Here is a 16,072-nt window from a genome sequence, read left to right on the forward strand (position 1 = left end):
AGTCCACAGTCTCTCATGGTTCGTCTTCCCCTCCGATTTCCCCCACTTTACTTTTCCTTTCCTTCTTCCAATGTCCTCCATGTTATTCCTTATGCTCCGCAAGTAAGTGAAACCATCGGATAATTGGCCTTCTCTGCCTGACTTATTTCTCTCAACATAATCTCCTCCAATCCCATCAATGTTGATACAAAACTTGGGTATTCATCCTTTCTGATGGAGGCACAATACTCCATTGTACATATGGACCACATCTTTATCCATTCATCTGTTGAAGGGCATCTCAGCTCTTTCTATGGTTTGGCCAGAGTGGACATTGCTGCTATGAACACTGGGGTACACACAGCCCTTCTTTTCACTACATCCGTATCTTTGGGGTAAATACCCAGTAGTGCAATTGCAGGGCCATAGGGTAGCTTTATTTTTAAGAAAAAAGAAATTTTAATCTGAAGATAACGTGGGAATAAGACAAAGTAGAGAACCTGGACTATGGAAATAAAAGACTGAGAGAGGTTTTCACAGTTTAGCTTTTATTAACATTAAGTATGGGAAACTTGAACTTGATTCCTGTTGAAATCATCCATTTGAGGAACGGTTTCTTCGACTATCGCTGTAACTGATGGAGCCTGGGACAAGTGTTTGTTTGCTGGATAGATGGGCTCTAACATCCAAGCAGAGAATAGGAGATCAAGGACCTGACCGAAGCTGTGTGTTCACAGGGCATCAGTGATCAAGTCAGGTCGCCTATGGACAACCACATGAACAGAGCACCCACACAGACATACACATTCAGTGTCTTGAGTCTTCTTTCAAAATATTTTATACATCATATACAAATTAAACAAAAAATCCAACAAGTGTCCTTTATTGCCACTGAAAAACAGGGGAGAATGGTTTTCAATCTCATAGCCGTAGGCAAGAACATAGTACTAGGGCGATTTGTTTCTCCAGATGCCACCGTCACATGCCTTCCTCCCTTGGCTAATGCCATACCCATGAGTCACTCAGCCCCATGACAAAGGCTGTGCAGGGGCTATGAGGCGGTGGTTATCCACTAGAGAAGTCTCTTCCCTTCCCAAATGTCGAAAATGCTGCTGGCTCACCTGCTCGGTCACACGGCACACACAGCACAGCTAAACACGAGGGGCTTAGGACTCTAAACAGTGCAATCACTTAAAAAAAAAAAAATTCTAACCTCTTTGCCTCTCCACACAAACAAAGCTTTAAAAACTCCAGCTAACTGGAATATGAGTTTGCTCAACCTCCCAACCTGATCCAACAAGGTGCAAACAGGGAGCATGGAGGCAATTGAAACGGCACCTGTCCCAATAATAATAAAAATAAAAGACCTGTTTAATGAGGCTAATGGCAGATAAATACATAAAATAAAGCCTGGAGTGCAGACACAGCTCAGGAAGAAAGTTTTAGGTATACTGTGAGCATCTATAAAGCACAAGTTTAACACATTCTTAATGATCGTGAGGAGTAAGCCCTCTTCTAAAGTTCATAGAGGAGATGCTTCCAAAAGGGATATCCTCCAGCAACAAAGGCCTTTAGCTGGTGGAGGCTTTGGAAGAATGAGGGGCAGAAGAGAATGAGAACTGGTTTGCCAGATCTAGGAAACTCCTGGGAGTAGGCACTGCAGGGCAGCCCTTTCTCGAGTGCCTCCATGCCACTGCATGCCAGGCTCAGCACCAGGCAGTGAGAGCCACCAGGAGATGGGCCAACCAGCCTCCCCTCTGCAAAGAGCCTACTCCAAAAACAAAGTGGCCAGGCAACATAGTTGGGGAATTGCTGAGTCAGGCTAAACCTTAGTCCCTAAGCAATTCCAGAAACACCAGGGATTGTGCTTTCCAGCAATCTCCCTTGAATATGGCATCAGAAAGAAGACTCAAAGTCAGAAAGATTCATCTATCTGGAAGAAAAAAAAAAAAATCAGTTTCTGGAGGGTGACAAGCAGACAGAAAATAGCTACAGGCATGAACTAGGAGATGGAATGACTTACGGAACACAACACTTCGTTATCATGGATAATAAAAATCAATTCAGATATCCTAAAAAATGATCTTATAAAAATATCTACATTAAAAGTTTAGCCTGAATGCTATAGCTTCAGTTTTATAAAAAGGCAATCTTTGAAAGGCTCTGGCTCAGGAATATACAAATATTACACAACAGATATCAAAGTAACACCGCTCAAAAGCATGTTAGGGGGTATTGCAACTGGTTTGTCGTGAAACAGAATTAAGTATTCTTATTGCATAGAAGAAAATGAGGTCAGTTTCATTTGCATAATACTGCAACTTTTTAGAAGGAGAGATGCCATTAGGTACTGAGGAAAAGGAACTTTGGAATTCAGAGTCTGACTTCTGTGATGTCCAAATCAGTATCCAAGCGGCGTCTAAGCAGCTTCTAACCTTGGGCCTCAATTCCATTTCATCACCGTGATCAGCTTTCAGATACACCTCCCCGCAAAGCTGCATGCACAAGCAGCTGCGGCCACCAAATTGGGGGGGGGGCGGTGAGGGGTCCACCTACCACGTGACCAGCACAGACCTGAAATCAAGTGGGCTGTGTTCACTGTGGAGAGAGAATCGTACCTAGTGATAGAAAGATAGCAGGTTTTAAATGGCATCTGTGGGCAGCAAGAGCCGAATGGCTTTTTGGTGGTGACGTACCAGTGCTGGAGTCCCTGTGAGAAAGGACATGTGAGGATGAGGTGACCATGGCCTCAGCAATACTACCAGCAGCGAGCAGTGCTTCCTGGCAGGTGGAACCAATAGCAAACATCCCAAGAGCAGAAACCATGGCCAGCGTGCTCTCAGGGAAGGGACTCACTCTGGGCAGATTAAAAACAAGAACCTCCCCCACATGTGCATCCAAATCTAGCTCCTAGGTGTTGGGAAAAGGGGTGGGAAGTTCACCTTTCATCTGAAATCAGGAGCTGTGTGAACAGCACATGAGGGACCCCATCCCCCAGCTTCATCCCCACCAGGAACCAAAACCGAGTCCCAAATCCTCCTCAGGCCAGGAAGAAAAACGTTTGCAACAAAAAGCTCATTTTGTCAGCCTCGGAGCCCAGCACAGCTCTGAAGCCACAGTCATCTCCAGTGCCAAGTGAGAGCACAGCACCCAAATGAAGGCATGCCTTGATTCCTTTGGAGACATTTCCTCCAGGCCCAACAAAGCTGGATATTCCAGCCTCTTCCAGATGCCTTGATGCTAAGAATTCCGGATGCCTTGGTGCTGCCCTCCAAAGGTCTCACTGACATAACATCTGCTCAACAACAGAAGTCGTTTCTTCTTCAAGAGAGTTGAGTGTTTAGTGCACAAAAAATACACAGTAAATACACAGAAAGGCCAGCTAGCTAGGGAGGCTACTGGCTTTCTAACTGCAGCCGGGAGCTGAAGGGGATGCCAGATCTGCAGGATCTGCTTGGAAGTAGCCCAGTTAGATCAGAAGTCCCACATCAGGTTTCATAACGCCCTTTGACTCCTGTAAGTGGACCCCAAAATCAGGGAGCATTAAAGCCCAGCCCTGATGATGTCAGAGTACTCAAGACACAAGACCTTCCCTCCTTATGCCACAAATTCCAACATAAGTGACTTGCAAGGTGAGGAACAGATTCACCTTTCTTCCTTCCTGCCTTCCTCCTTCCTTTCTTTCCTCTTTCTTTCTTTCTTTAATGAAGATCATTCCTCAAATACCCACCACCCCCTCCAGATGTTTGACGTTCTATCATTAATAATTTCTACCAGTGAATTAGCAAAGCTCTCACCAAGCTCCTCTTTTAAAATGCAAGTATCCCTGAGAGAGATCACACATCCTGGGCATTTACCACCATCTCCTCCCTCTCAGGAGAAACGAGGAGGAAGAGAGTATTCTGAGGGTACAGGCCCTGGAACAGGGGGAGAGCACAAGGAAAGGAAGACGAGGACCTCAGACAGACTTGACCATCGCCATCTAGTGCTGAGGCCCAGCCCCAGCTGGTATGCTCCCTTGAGGTCATCCACAGCCATCTAGATCATATAGGACCCCTAAGGCAGGGGCAAAACTATCTCTGGGTTTGGAGGCAGGGTGACCTTTTATTTATTCTCCAAACCAGGACACTTCTGAGAGTAAAATGGGCTGCTAGGAAGAATTAAGCATGGATAGTAAGTATAGATGGGGACTGTCCCATCCCAGGAAAACCCAGAAGTAGGATCCTCTCTGAGACCATTTTTGGCAGGAACTGCCTTGCCACTTTGGTTTGTTGTTTTGTTTTAGTTGTTCGTGTGTATATATATGTGGGTGTACATTTTTTTTTTTCTCCAGTGTGATACTCAGGACTTCTCCAAAGAGCTAGTTTTCCCAATTGAAGAGACACAAAATCTCCCAAGCCTGGCATCCACAACCTCAAGGACCAGTGGTCCAAGGACCAGATGGTTCTCATCTGCTTCCTGAAGGAAAGCCCAAGGAAGAGCACCCAGTGGAGGGGCTGGGGACCCCAACTGTTCCCAGTTCTCGCACACAGAAGACACACCGGAGATTCAAGAATGCCCAGCTCTTCTGCAGACCATGCCAGGAGTCAAAGTCAGTCTGTGGGCATGGTCAAAGCAACGCCCCCATCACTAGTCATTTTCTGGACATTCCTGGCCTGTCTACCCAGACCTCCAGAGGTCAGCAGCTTTAGGAATCTCGGGCTTCCCACAGGGCAAATCCGGAAGAGAGGTTTCTGTGATTTGATTTTTAGCACAGAAGGATCAGTAGTAAAGAAATCCAGTAGATTGTCACACATCCCCCAACTTCGTGAAACATCATGTTCCACACATACATGCACGTGCGCGCGTGCGGACACACACACACACACACACACACACACATTGTCCCCAGGTTCTTGGGTGTTCATGTAGAAACACACAAAAAAGCCCCCAGGTGCTGCCTGGAGCTTTAGGAACCCACTGCTCAGGGAGGAGTCCCGAACACTTCAGGGGAGCAGGAGGCAATCACCAGTCTCCACGCCGGACGCCACTCGGCCACTTTGGAGGAGGGCATGTCTTGCTCCACTGCGGACTCCGGCGGCGAGTGGCACCGACAGCCATGGCGGCGCTCTTCTGAAGCACAGGCAGCACCCTTCCCCTGCCTCTACCTCCTGGCCGTGGGCCTGAGGGTCACAGGGGCTTGTGAATCACAGCAACACCTATGATGAAAGGGAAAGAAAATGAGCACCTCCGCTTCTTCAAAGGTATTCAGAGAACCAAGGGATTCATGGGTCTGAGCCATCCTAAAGCCCCAGTCAAGGGGAAGGGGCATGTCTGTATCCAAGCCCCGGAGGGCCTGAGGACTCAGGCTGCCCATAGTGGGCTCTTTCCCACTCTTATGGCTAAGGCCCGGCAAGACACCTGAACCTGCACGCACAGGCCTTCAGCACCACAGCTAGTGGGCTCCCCTAGCATCATCACATGAACATGGTTCCTATCTCAAGGAGTTCTTTTCCAAGACCAGAACTCAATCTCACGACACTCCGCACTGTCACAGGGGACCCAGAGGCAGCTCCTTGGTTCTACCTCTCCATCACTGTAAGACAATTAACAAGGATTCATGCCTACTTTTACAAGATACTGAAATGAACTAGAAAGAACAGGGAACTGACTTCAAGCAAGTAAGAAAAACTGCATGCCGGTCCTAGCTTGGCCACCAGTCCAGCTGCAGAAAGGCCTTAGGCAAGACCACTGACCTCTTGAGGCTCAGCTCCCATGCTGTGTGATGTCACCTGATGGAAAGACCCTTCCCGTGCTAAACACTGTGCTTGGAACAACAGTCCAGACAATGTCTGTCTCCACAATGACTTTAGCCAAAGTGAACTACACTCCATGGTTAACTTATGAATCCACAGATGATCCTAGAATGCCTCCGTGGCAAATACCATAGGTGGATTCAGCCAACCTCCCCTCTACTTGCTGTTCACGATGGCAGAGACAGCATATGACTGACTCAGCTTCCCAGACTGCCTGGCAGCTGGCAGGGCCATGTGCCCCAGGCCTGGCCAAGACCGCTGCAAACACACATTTGCCCAGGCTGCAGCTTTGGCTCTGTCCAGTGCCCCACCCGAAAGGTGGCTTACACACAGCCCATGGTGGTGGTGGCTACTGGTAAAGCCAGCAAAACAGAAAAGGGAGAACAAGCCTGGTTCTTCAACGATAGCCTGAGCCCTAGGCCAGCCCTGGACTTCTGGTCTTCCTTCTGCCTGAGATAGGTACATCCCTCCTTGCTTAAGCAAGTACATGTCTGCTCTTCCGGTACCTTCAACCGAACAAAATCCTAATTTACAGGTAAGGTCTGTTGGTCTGGGGTAACTGACAGTTACTTTAACGAGGTCCCATGACTATAAAATCTTCTGGCTACAGGGAGATTGAGAGAACACTCCTGAGAGAAATGCCAGGATACCCCAGGAGAGAGATTCTAAGACACTGCATCTGAATTCGGGATAAAGGTGCAGATAGAAAAGCTCAGCGGTGGGCAACACTGCAGTCCACAGACCCAGACGTGCTGCCTGACCTTGACACCATCTCACCTGCACCTCAGAATTCTTTCGTAAGGTAGCACTAAAAAAGAAAAGAAAAGAAAAGCCAGGTCCTGTATTATTGTTGTTGTTGTTGTTGTTGTTGTTTTATATTAACCTCCTCTTTGGAGGTAACTTAGTAGCTCAGTCAGTTAAGCATGTGCCTTCAGCTCAGGTCATGATCCCCACATCAGGCTCCTTGCTCGGCAGGGAGCCTGCTTCTCCCTCTCCCTCTGCCTGCCACTCTCCCTGCCTGTGCTCTCTCTCTCTCTCAAATAAATATATAAAACCTATAAAATTTAAAAATTTAAAAAATAAACCTCCTCTTTTGATTATAAAAGTAAAATATTTTTGATGCTCCTGGGTGGCTCTGTCAGTTAAGCCTCCAACTCCTCATTTCGGCTCAGGTCATGATCTCAGGATCCTGAGATCCAGGCACAGGTTGGGCTTTACCCTCAGTGGGGATCCTGCTTGAGATTCTCTCTCTCTCCCTCTGTCTGTGCCCCTCCCCCCAACTCACACACACTGTCTCTCTTAAAATAAATAAAATCTTCAAAAAAAAAAAAAGTAAAATATTCTCATTTCAGGAAATCTGGAAAACACAGAAGCGAACAAGTAAAGAAAGTTTTTTTTAAAACCCTACACATAAAGAGCATCACCATTGTCTTCTTGGACTATTTCCTGGCTTTTAAAAATAACTGTGATCATCTACATGCCAGGGAGACACTGTGCTAAGCGTGCCACTCTTACTGCACAACAACTGTGAGGAACTTGCTATGATTTCATTCTCATTTTACAAATGAGAAAACAAGAAGTTCAGTCAGACCGATCACCCTGCCCAGAGCCCCAGTCCAAGGCACAGAACTGGAACCCACGAGATCTGACTCCGATGTCCCCTTCTTTGAGCAGTTGCTACTCAAACGTCCGGGATGCAGGACTGCATGACTGAGCTTGCAGGGCACATCCCTTGGGCATCCTCCCTTTTAAACCCACAGCCTGTCATGAACATGTTCTCGTAACATTAAAAACACTTGCACTGTACAAATATTTCACAGTTTGACTATTTCTCTGATGTCAGATATTAAGTAGTTCTCAGTTCTTTGCTATCATAAATAATACTCCAAATCCATCTACCTCTGCATTACAGGCAATTTCTTGAGATTCTTAAAAAAAAAAAAAAAAAAAAAAGAAGAAGAAGAAGAAGAAGGATACACTCAGTCAATGGAGTTGAAGACAAATTGCGCTTTTGCTTGTCTGTTTCGCAGCTACTTCTAGAGCGGATAGACAATGAAGAGGTAGACATGAAATATTCAGCCCATATGTGAAATTCTAACCACATACACCTAAATCTTCCCCTCTCCTTAAGATCCACTAGGAGCTGAGGGAGGACCCCTCACTGGCCTCACTGTCTCGTACTCGAAGCTGTCTGTACTTGAGCTCTTCCCACAACCGTATTGAAAAGAAAATGAAAGTTCTCATTTTAATAATTAATCATGAGAAAAGAATCCCTCAAAGACCAACATGCCTTTAAAAACTTTTATATTTTGTTGAGAAAAATCCTAAACAAGGAAAAAAAGTAAAATCGGTTCACTACAACTGACGGCCTGTGTTGACAATCTAGGTTATGAGCCCCTTCAAGCCTGCACAGCACAGCCCTTCTTTGCACTGAAATCCAAACAAGACTGATTAACCTTCTACCACAAAAAGGGAATCACAACACCATGGGAGTTATGATGCACACTGAAGGAGATCATGGGTGTCAAATACTTGGGTTCATGCCTGGGATGTTGTTATGTGCTCTGTAAATCACTGTTAGCTCTAAATATTCCTGATTCTGGAAGACAAGGTGCAGGTTGCTGAGCTACATCATGGGTATGGGAGTTTGCTTGTCTCCCTACAGAGCCCTGTCGTCAGCAGAGACCTCACAGAGCCCATCTCACACGCTCGCCAAGAATAAGCCTCCATAGCAGCGTGGTGCTTACTGCTGCCTCCACCTCTTGCCTGGAGTGCTTTCTCCACCTCCGCTGGGGTAGTACAGAGGGCATGGGCTCAGCAGTCAGACCTGAGTCTGAATTCTGACTTTGCCATTTTTAGCCATGTGGTCTTGGGCAGGTGACTTAGACTCCCCAAACCTCAGTTTCATCACATGTAAAATGGAAAGATACAGTCCCATTCACCCAGGGCCTTCTTGAAAGGATGGCCGTGAATGGGTCATCTGGCACAGGGAGGGAGCCCCTGGCAAAGGGCAGCTCTCACCTTCAGAGGTGATCCAACCTTGTTTCCTCCGGGAAGTTCTCACCTGTCTTAAAATACAGACCGCGTAGCACATTCTATTGAGAAGTCATGGGTACACTGCCTTTCATGTGCTACTTCATATAGACAGATCTTATCTTTCCAATTAAATTTCTGCAAGGCAAGAACTGTATCTTATTCTGTGTAGGAGCCCAGAGATGGCAATGAAATTCTAAACCCATCATCTTAGGACGAATCAGAGCAGTTGGAAGTGGCCCCTGCAAACACGGGTGTTAAAAAAGAATTCTGGGCCTACATTCCGGTTTGCTAGGGAAACCCAGGTTCAGCAGGGGTATCTGTTGTGGGCACAGAATGACGGAGTGGTGGCATGTGACAATTATCTACTATCACTGCAGGAGGCACGAAGTCCCAAGTTAAGCAAACTCAGCTCCATGGGTGCAGGGGTGGGGCGGGGGTGAAGGTGGAACTGGGAGCAGGACACTGACCTGCATAGCTCCGCCCTGTACTCATGTTGGTCGGCAGCAGCGTCCATTTGTCAGTGATGGGATTGTAGTATTCCACCGAAGCCAGGTTGCAGGATCCATCATCCCCTCCAACCACATACAGGAGCCCGTTCACTGCGCAGACTCCTGGGAAGCAGAGGCCATAGGAGACATCATAGCAGGAGCCACGATGGGATCAGAATGGATGGGAAACAAGCATGGAGAGCCGGGGAGGCACTCCTCCTCCCCTTCAAGGTGACCCAGTGAACCAGCTCATAGGTCTGATTTTGCTCAATGGGAGACCATGTCAACACTAACCACTGGGCCCTGAGGATCCCCCATTTCTAAGAAGGTCTCTTCTCTGACTGGGGAGCTCTCACTGCTACATGCTCCCAGAGACATTCCTGGCCCCTGACCCTATAAATACTTAACTCGTTATGGGTATAGGCCCCCCTCTCCTGGAGCATGTGGACTTCCCACACGCAGACTAAGCTATGCTCAGGGAATCTCACACACACTACTCCCACTCTGCTTGTAGGTTTGCTCTGATAAACACTGGGATAGCTATCCTTTTGTGCCTAGTGGCTATATCTGGGATGCCTCCACATGACTTAGATATAAACCCATGCACAGCCCCCAGGGACAAGGCATTCCTCCCACCCTGATCTCACAGAGAGCTGGTGTGAGGGCAAAGTCTCATGCTGCAGGGGCCAAGAGTAGGAAAACATTATTTTTCTCATCAAGAGTTTACAAGGCCTTGGTCTAATACACTGTATCTTCTTTCAAAATCACATGAGGGGGTTGATGATATTCAAGAAGCAATAATTGTCAGTACTGATGAAGATCATCTCAGATCCTGATGAGAGGATAAAATGTACTGCTTTCCTGGATAGTACTGGAAGCAAAGACGCTCCCTCTGGCTTAAGAATTTCACTCCTGGACTTAAATTCTAAAGAAATAATTTGAGATGTGTGCACTGATTAGCCATAAGACCATTTATAATAACAAAAGCATTATTGGTAGAAAAATGGAAATAATCTAAAAGCCCAATAATAGTAGATGAGATATTTAAATTGTGATACAGCCATTTAAAATATCACGTAAGTCTATTTCACATTATAAAAAGACAGTTGTGAAAGATTGTAAAGTGAATTAGAAAAGCAGGTTGTAGAACAGCACTGAGTAGGATTCCACTTTTGCTATAAAAAATAGAAATATCTCTATGTGAACATACACATATATATTCATTTACATCAAAACTTAATTCTTGGATTTTTGATACCCTAGCTGTCTTGGGCGTTCTGTAATCCATCTCTCACGGGGCTTAAGGCCAAATGCCAAGTTTTATCATAGCAGGCTCAGGCAGTGGGCAAATTCATAAACTCCCTTCTGTTTACACTTTCAACATGTGACCTACAAGTGAGTTTAGCAAACAGGCAATTTGAGTAGAAAGGAAAAAAATCTGCCTGAAAGTTACCTGTTTGCCTTTCCAGTCTGGGAAGCTAAGCCAACACTTTCCTAGAGTAAAGAGGCATAAAATAAGATATACCAACATAGGACACGATCCACAAGATAAAGCTGTTAAAGCAAAGAGTTTAATAGGGAGGTCAGGCTCTCCGAACAAAAATCTAAACACTCTAAGATAGATCATTCCCACAGGGAGGCCAACGGGGAGGAGACAGAGAGACAGGAGGTACAGAGCAAGGAATATGGGAAGTACTCCCACTGGACAATGAATTGGGGCCCTGGCAACCTGTAGGAAGAAGGAGATGGGTTTCAGGTGGGAAGTGAGAGGTTCTCAGAGCCAGGTACAGGCCAAGAACATAGAACCAAGTGTCACTGACCGGCCATGCCCACACAGCCCCGTGCCTAGCTACCCAACAGAGCCTGTGGGCCAGGGGCTTTGATGGAGTCTGTGTCCTAGCGTGTACAGCGAAAGTCATCAGCCCCTTGCATCTAAGCAGGCAGACCCTGTGGCTAGCGCATGTGTTCCCCAGCTCTCCCCTCTGCTAGCCCAGCACTGATCTGGCGAATGGATACTCCTGTTTGAGGTACAAGCTTGGGCCAGGTTCTGTCCCTCCGCCTGTGTCTAACAGCTACTGTTTGCACCCACACCCCCAAGGGCAGAAGGAGAGAGCAGTCTCGTTACCTGCATTACGCCGGCACATATTCATATCTGCCACCTGCTTCCAGGTGTTTGTTCCAGGATCATAAACTTCAACGCTCTTCCTCACCAGGGGCCCGTCATGCCCGCCGGTGGCATACAGCTGGCCACTGAGCACCCCGACCCCTGAAAAGCAGAGCACAGCATCCCAGCCTCCGGCTGGCAACCACGACTGGAAACCAGGAGGCCTGGCGTCCGGTCCTGTGCAGCTATCATCAGCAGGGTGGCCTGGGAGAGTGCTGCTTTGTTCCCCCAGACCTCAAGTGCCCTCATCTGTAAAACACACAGAATGACGGGACGCCCTGCCTGCCTAAGCCTGTCAACCTGAGAATCCCCAATAGATAAAGCAAAAATCCCTCCGTGGCTAATTTTAAGAAATGTAAGTATACATACATACATAACATATATGTGTGTATGTATGTGGTATAAAATGGGGAGGGGAGAGTTCACATGCAAAGAAAAATAGAAAAAAGGCAAAAAAAAAAAAAAAAAAAAAAGACTGAAAGACACCCTCCAAAACTTCAGGAGTAGTTATTTCCAGAGGGTCAAAGTTGGCCTCCCTTTGGGCTATTTGTGTGGCCACGTTTTCCTACCATGCTGTTTCACTCGGATTCTGCAGCCTTCTATTAGGCTGGTTGTGGAGAAAGACTGCAACTCGGAAATGAGCTGCGTAGCCGCTGCAGTGACGTCATTACCACGCAGACTGCCCCGCGGGCAAGCAAGACCCATTCTTTCTCACACGCCCCATGCTGAGAAGCCAGAGCTGACTCCCAGAGTGGCATCATGGACAGGCTTTAGAATAACCATTTAAGGAGCACCTGGGTGGCTCGGTTGTTGGGCGCCTGCCTTCGGCTCAGGTCATGATCCTGGGGTCCTGGGATTGAGCCCCGCACTGGGAATCCCTGCTCCTTGGGAAGCCTGCTTCTCTCTCTCCCACTCCCCCACCTGTGCTCCTGCTCTCGCTATCTCTGTCAAATAAATAAATAAAATATTAAAAAAAAAAAAAAGACAAAAAAAGAATAACCTTTTAAAATCCTTCCATGCAAGTCATGGGAATAAAAGCCAGCAGGCAGGAGGGTGGCACAGGATCCCCAAAAGAGCAACTGACCTGGAGGCCAGGACTCATGGGGTCTGGACTGGAGTCTCTAACTTGCCCTTTCTGGGCCTCAGTTCTCCCACCTGCAAAGCGAGGAAGCTGGACTGCACAGGGAGCTCCAGGGGCCCACAGACCACCCTGCCCCACAATAGGCTGCATCTCAATCCGGTGGGGAGATGTTGAAAAGAGCGATTCTGGGGCCTCCCTCCTAGAGATCCTGGCTGGGAATCAGAACAAGGACACCAGGTGACTGGGATGTGCAGCCAAGCGTGAGACCCGAGCCCTCAATTTCTAGGATGTAAGCTTCCCAGGGACAAGGACCTTATCTGTCTTACCACATCTGTTTCCCTGTGCCTGGGGGTACTGGGTTTATTGTTTGAATGACGCAATACCGCAATACGTAAAATCCCACCTAGCAATGACGCGGCTGTGCTTGCAGTTCCTCACAGTTGCCCAAAACTAACAGCAGATGGTGGTGTTGCATCAACAACGGCTAGCTAACAGACCCCGGGTCTCTAACAGACCCAGGTTTAAGACTGTTCAGTATGTTCCAAAGCAGCCTCATATGCCCCTCTTCCATGCTTATTAGCAGGACCTAGCTTAGCCTGAGTCCCAGAGATGAACTCTTTACCCCCCAACCATCTGCGAGCACGGCTCATGCTCTACTTGAAGAAGCAAGCATTGTTCCAGGCCCTGGGGACCCCTCCTGCCCTTGCACAAATGTTCACACAGAGGTCTCCCAGACCCTGAGCCACAGCAGCTCCTGGCCCTTCAAAGGCCCAGAGGCAGCCAGAGGCCTCAGTCTCTGAGTCTTCGGCCACCAAAGAACACCCACCATCACAAGTATGTGGGTTCTCAACTCCAGAGGTGCAGCTTTCCCAAATCTTTAGGGACACAAAGCACAAAACGAAAGCTGATTCGGGAGCCTGACACCAGGGCTCTGACAGTAAGGTGAGTAGAGAGTCCACCTCTAGGAGAAAGAGCATCCCCTAAACTGAGTTCACCCAGGGACACAGGCAGGAGAGATGCCACTGTCGAGGGCCGCTAGCCCAGGTAAAAGTGCAGAGCAGCTCAAGAAAGTTCCACACAGCAATAACCCCTGGGCAGCCTGGAGAGACAGAGAGGTCCACCTCCAGAAGCAGCTCTAAGGCAGATGAGGGAGGTCGGGGGCTCCACATGGGGCTGCCCCTCCACGCTTTCTCCTTGAGATGTTCCTAGAAGCAGCCCCCTGACTCGGGGCTGCCCCACTCCTCCTGAGCTGTCCCTACATCCTTGAGCTTTGAACTTGATCTCACACCTAAAGTCACAGAGGATTCCTAGGAGATACCAAGACAACTCTACCAAGCCTCTATACACCACAATTACCAAAAGAGCTCTATGAAGGGAGGGGAGACAAGAGATGTGTGAATTGCACTGGCCCCAAAGGAATGTCTACTCCAACCTACTCGTTTCACATCTGAGGAAATGGAGGCCAGAAAGGGGGAAAGGACATGCCCAAGGTCACAAGGCAAGTTCGAGCAGACCCAGCACTGAAGCACAGGTGTCCTTTCAGGCATTTGCTTCATGCTCTGCTCAGGAAGGGCCAACTGGTCAGAATCCGCAAAAACAAGCCCACTAAAAATAGCATTCCAAACACAAATGCTTCTTAAATGGAACTATACACCTTTTTTTCTTCTCTAACCAGTAAGCACACAAAGATTTTTGAATATTAAAACGGCATAATTTCTAAGGACTGCTGAGGAAGTGGTCACATGTTTGGTACTATAAAGTGAGATCACAACTTGATCTTCAAAAATACAAAAGAGAAAAAAGTATATAAAAAAGAAAGGCCTTGGGGCGCCTGGGTGGCTCAGTGGGTTAAGCCTCTGCCTTCAGCTCAGGTCATGATCTCAGGGTCCTGGGATCGAGACCTGCATCGGGCTTTCTGCTCAATGGAGAGCCTGCTTCCCCCTCCCCCCTCCCTTTTTCTCTGCCTATTTGTGATCTCCCTCTCATCAAGCAAATAAATAAAATCTTTAAAAAAAAAAAAAGAAAGAAAGAAAGAAAAGAGGGATGCCTGGGTGGCTCAGTGGGTTAAAGCCTCTGCCTTCGGCTCAGGTCATGATCCCAGGGTCCTAGGATTGAGCCCCGCATCAGGCTCTCTGCTCAGTGGCGAGCCTGCTTCCCCCTCTCTCTCCCTGCCTGCCTCTCTGCCTGCTTGTGATCTCTGTCTGTCAAATAAATAAATAAAATCTTAAAAAAAAAAAAAAAAGAAAGAAAGAAAGAAAAGAAAAGAAAAAGAAAGGCCTTGAAGGCATTATACTCAGTGAAGTAAGTCCAACAAAGAAAATATCGTATGATCTTCATTTATGAGTGGTCTCAAAAAAACAAACAACAAAGCTCCCAGTCTAGAGAACAGATTGGGAAGGGAATGTAAGATAAGTCACCTGTGCACATAAGACCCCCTGTGCACCTGCTGGGGTCCAGGCCCTCGTGAGAGTGGACCAGACAAAGCCCGTGCCCTGACCCTCCCCAGCCCACCCCTCCGTACCTGCGCCACTGCGGCGCGTGCTCATGTCTGCCACATACGTCCACTCATTGGTTGCCGGGTTGTACTGCTCCACGGTACTCAGGCACTGGCGGGAAGCCCCATCGTAACCCCCGACAGCATACAGCTTCCCTGGAACAGAGGCAGTGGCTGAAACTCCATCTTTAACCCACGGGGGCCCCTCTACCTCCATCAGAGTGCAGGGCCCCTTTCCTCCGGACAGACCACAAACCAGACTAAGCCTGTTTCACATCTCTGCCTTTTACTTCCTTGTGAGCTGTGAGGCTCCCTGAACCAGTACTGAGCATCTTTCTAAATAAGCACCCTAAATAACCCCTGCAAAGCTATGCCCTGGCTCCAAAGGGACTTGGCCTACTCTTGCTAGCACGATACATGAGTTACATTACTTCTCCAAAGTAAGGGGACAAAGACACAGAAAGCTTGAGGGTCCCAGCTCCAGGCAGGCAGCTTGACTTTTTGGCTGAAGGCTCACAACAACAGACAAAACAAAGATGGGAAAATATTCTTCAGTGAGAACTCAAAGCCTGTCTTCACCATCAGTTGTGTGCTCTGTCCACAACCCCGCAAATGAACCATGTGGGTGGACTGCTCTGTGTGCACTCCAGGCTGGGATGGCTGGAATTCATCTACTTCCTCCCCTGTGATCTTGGAGCCATGCACAAGATCCCTGAAGCACCACTACCCACTTTTAAAATAAACATACCATAAGCTGCTACCCAAAAACATCATTTCTGCATGGGGCTGGGCGTGAGGCTAGACAAGGGGCAGGAAATTGGCATTAGAGTTCTCCCAGAGCAGAAATATGGTAGGTCTCCTATCTCTCCGTCCCTCTCTCTCCCTCTCCATGTGTTGGGGTGGGGGCAGGGGAAGTCCTACCACACCTGTGGGCACAGACTGATGGGGAATGAGAGAGTGATGACAAAGATCTTAAACCTTAGCTGTAGACTAAATAACCACCACCCAATGCAAATGCACTTAATAGTTACTAAT

At 47.8% G+C, this 16,072-nt stretch overlaps 1 protein-coding gene across 3 annotated transcripts in view; it reads right to left on the reverse strand.

The window, feature by feature from the left end:
* Positions 1–841: 841 nt before the first annotated feature.
* The window catches only part of KLHL3 (kelch like family member 3), a 112,763-nt gene continuing 97,532 nt past the window's right edge, over positions 842–16,072 (reverse strand). For all 3 annotated transcript variants that reach the window (XM_059417625.1, XM_059417626.1, XM_059417624.1), the window contains 4 exons: positions 15,065–15,193; positions 11,424–11,564; positions 9,278–9,421; positions 842–5,177 (listed from right to left, as the gene is read on the reverse strand). In XM_059417625.1, the coding sequence (XP_059273608.1) occupies positions 5,149–5,177; positions 9,278–9,421; positions 11,424–11,564; positions 15,065–15,193 (443 nt within the window). In that variant the 3' untranslated portion in view covers positions 842–5,148. The remainder of the gene's footprint in view (positions 5,178–9,277; positions 9,422–11,423; positions 11,565–15,064; positions 15,194–16,072) is intronic.

This window comes from Mustela nigripes, chromosome 12 (genome assembly GCF_022355385.1).
Source record: "Mustela nigripes isolate SB6536 chromosome 12, MUSNIG.SB6536, whole genome shotgun sequence".
Taxonomy (NCBI): Eukaryota; Metazoa; Chordata; class Mammalia; order Carnivora; family Mustelidae; genus Mustela; species Mustela nigripes.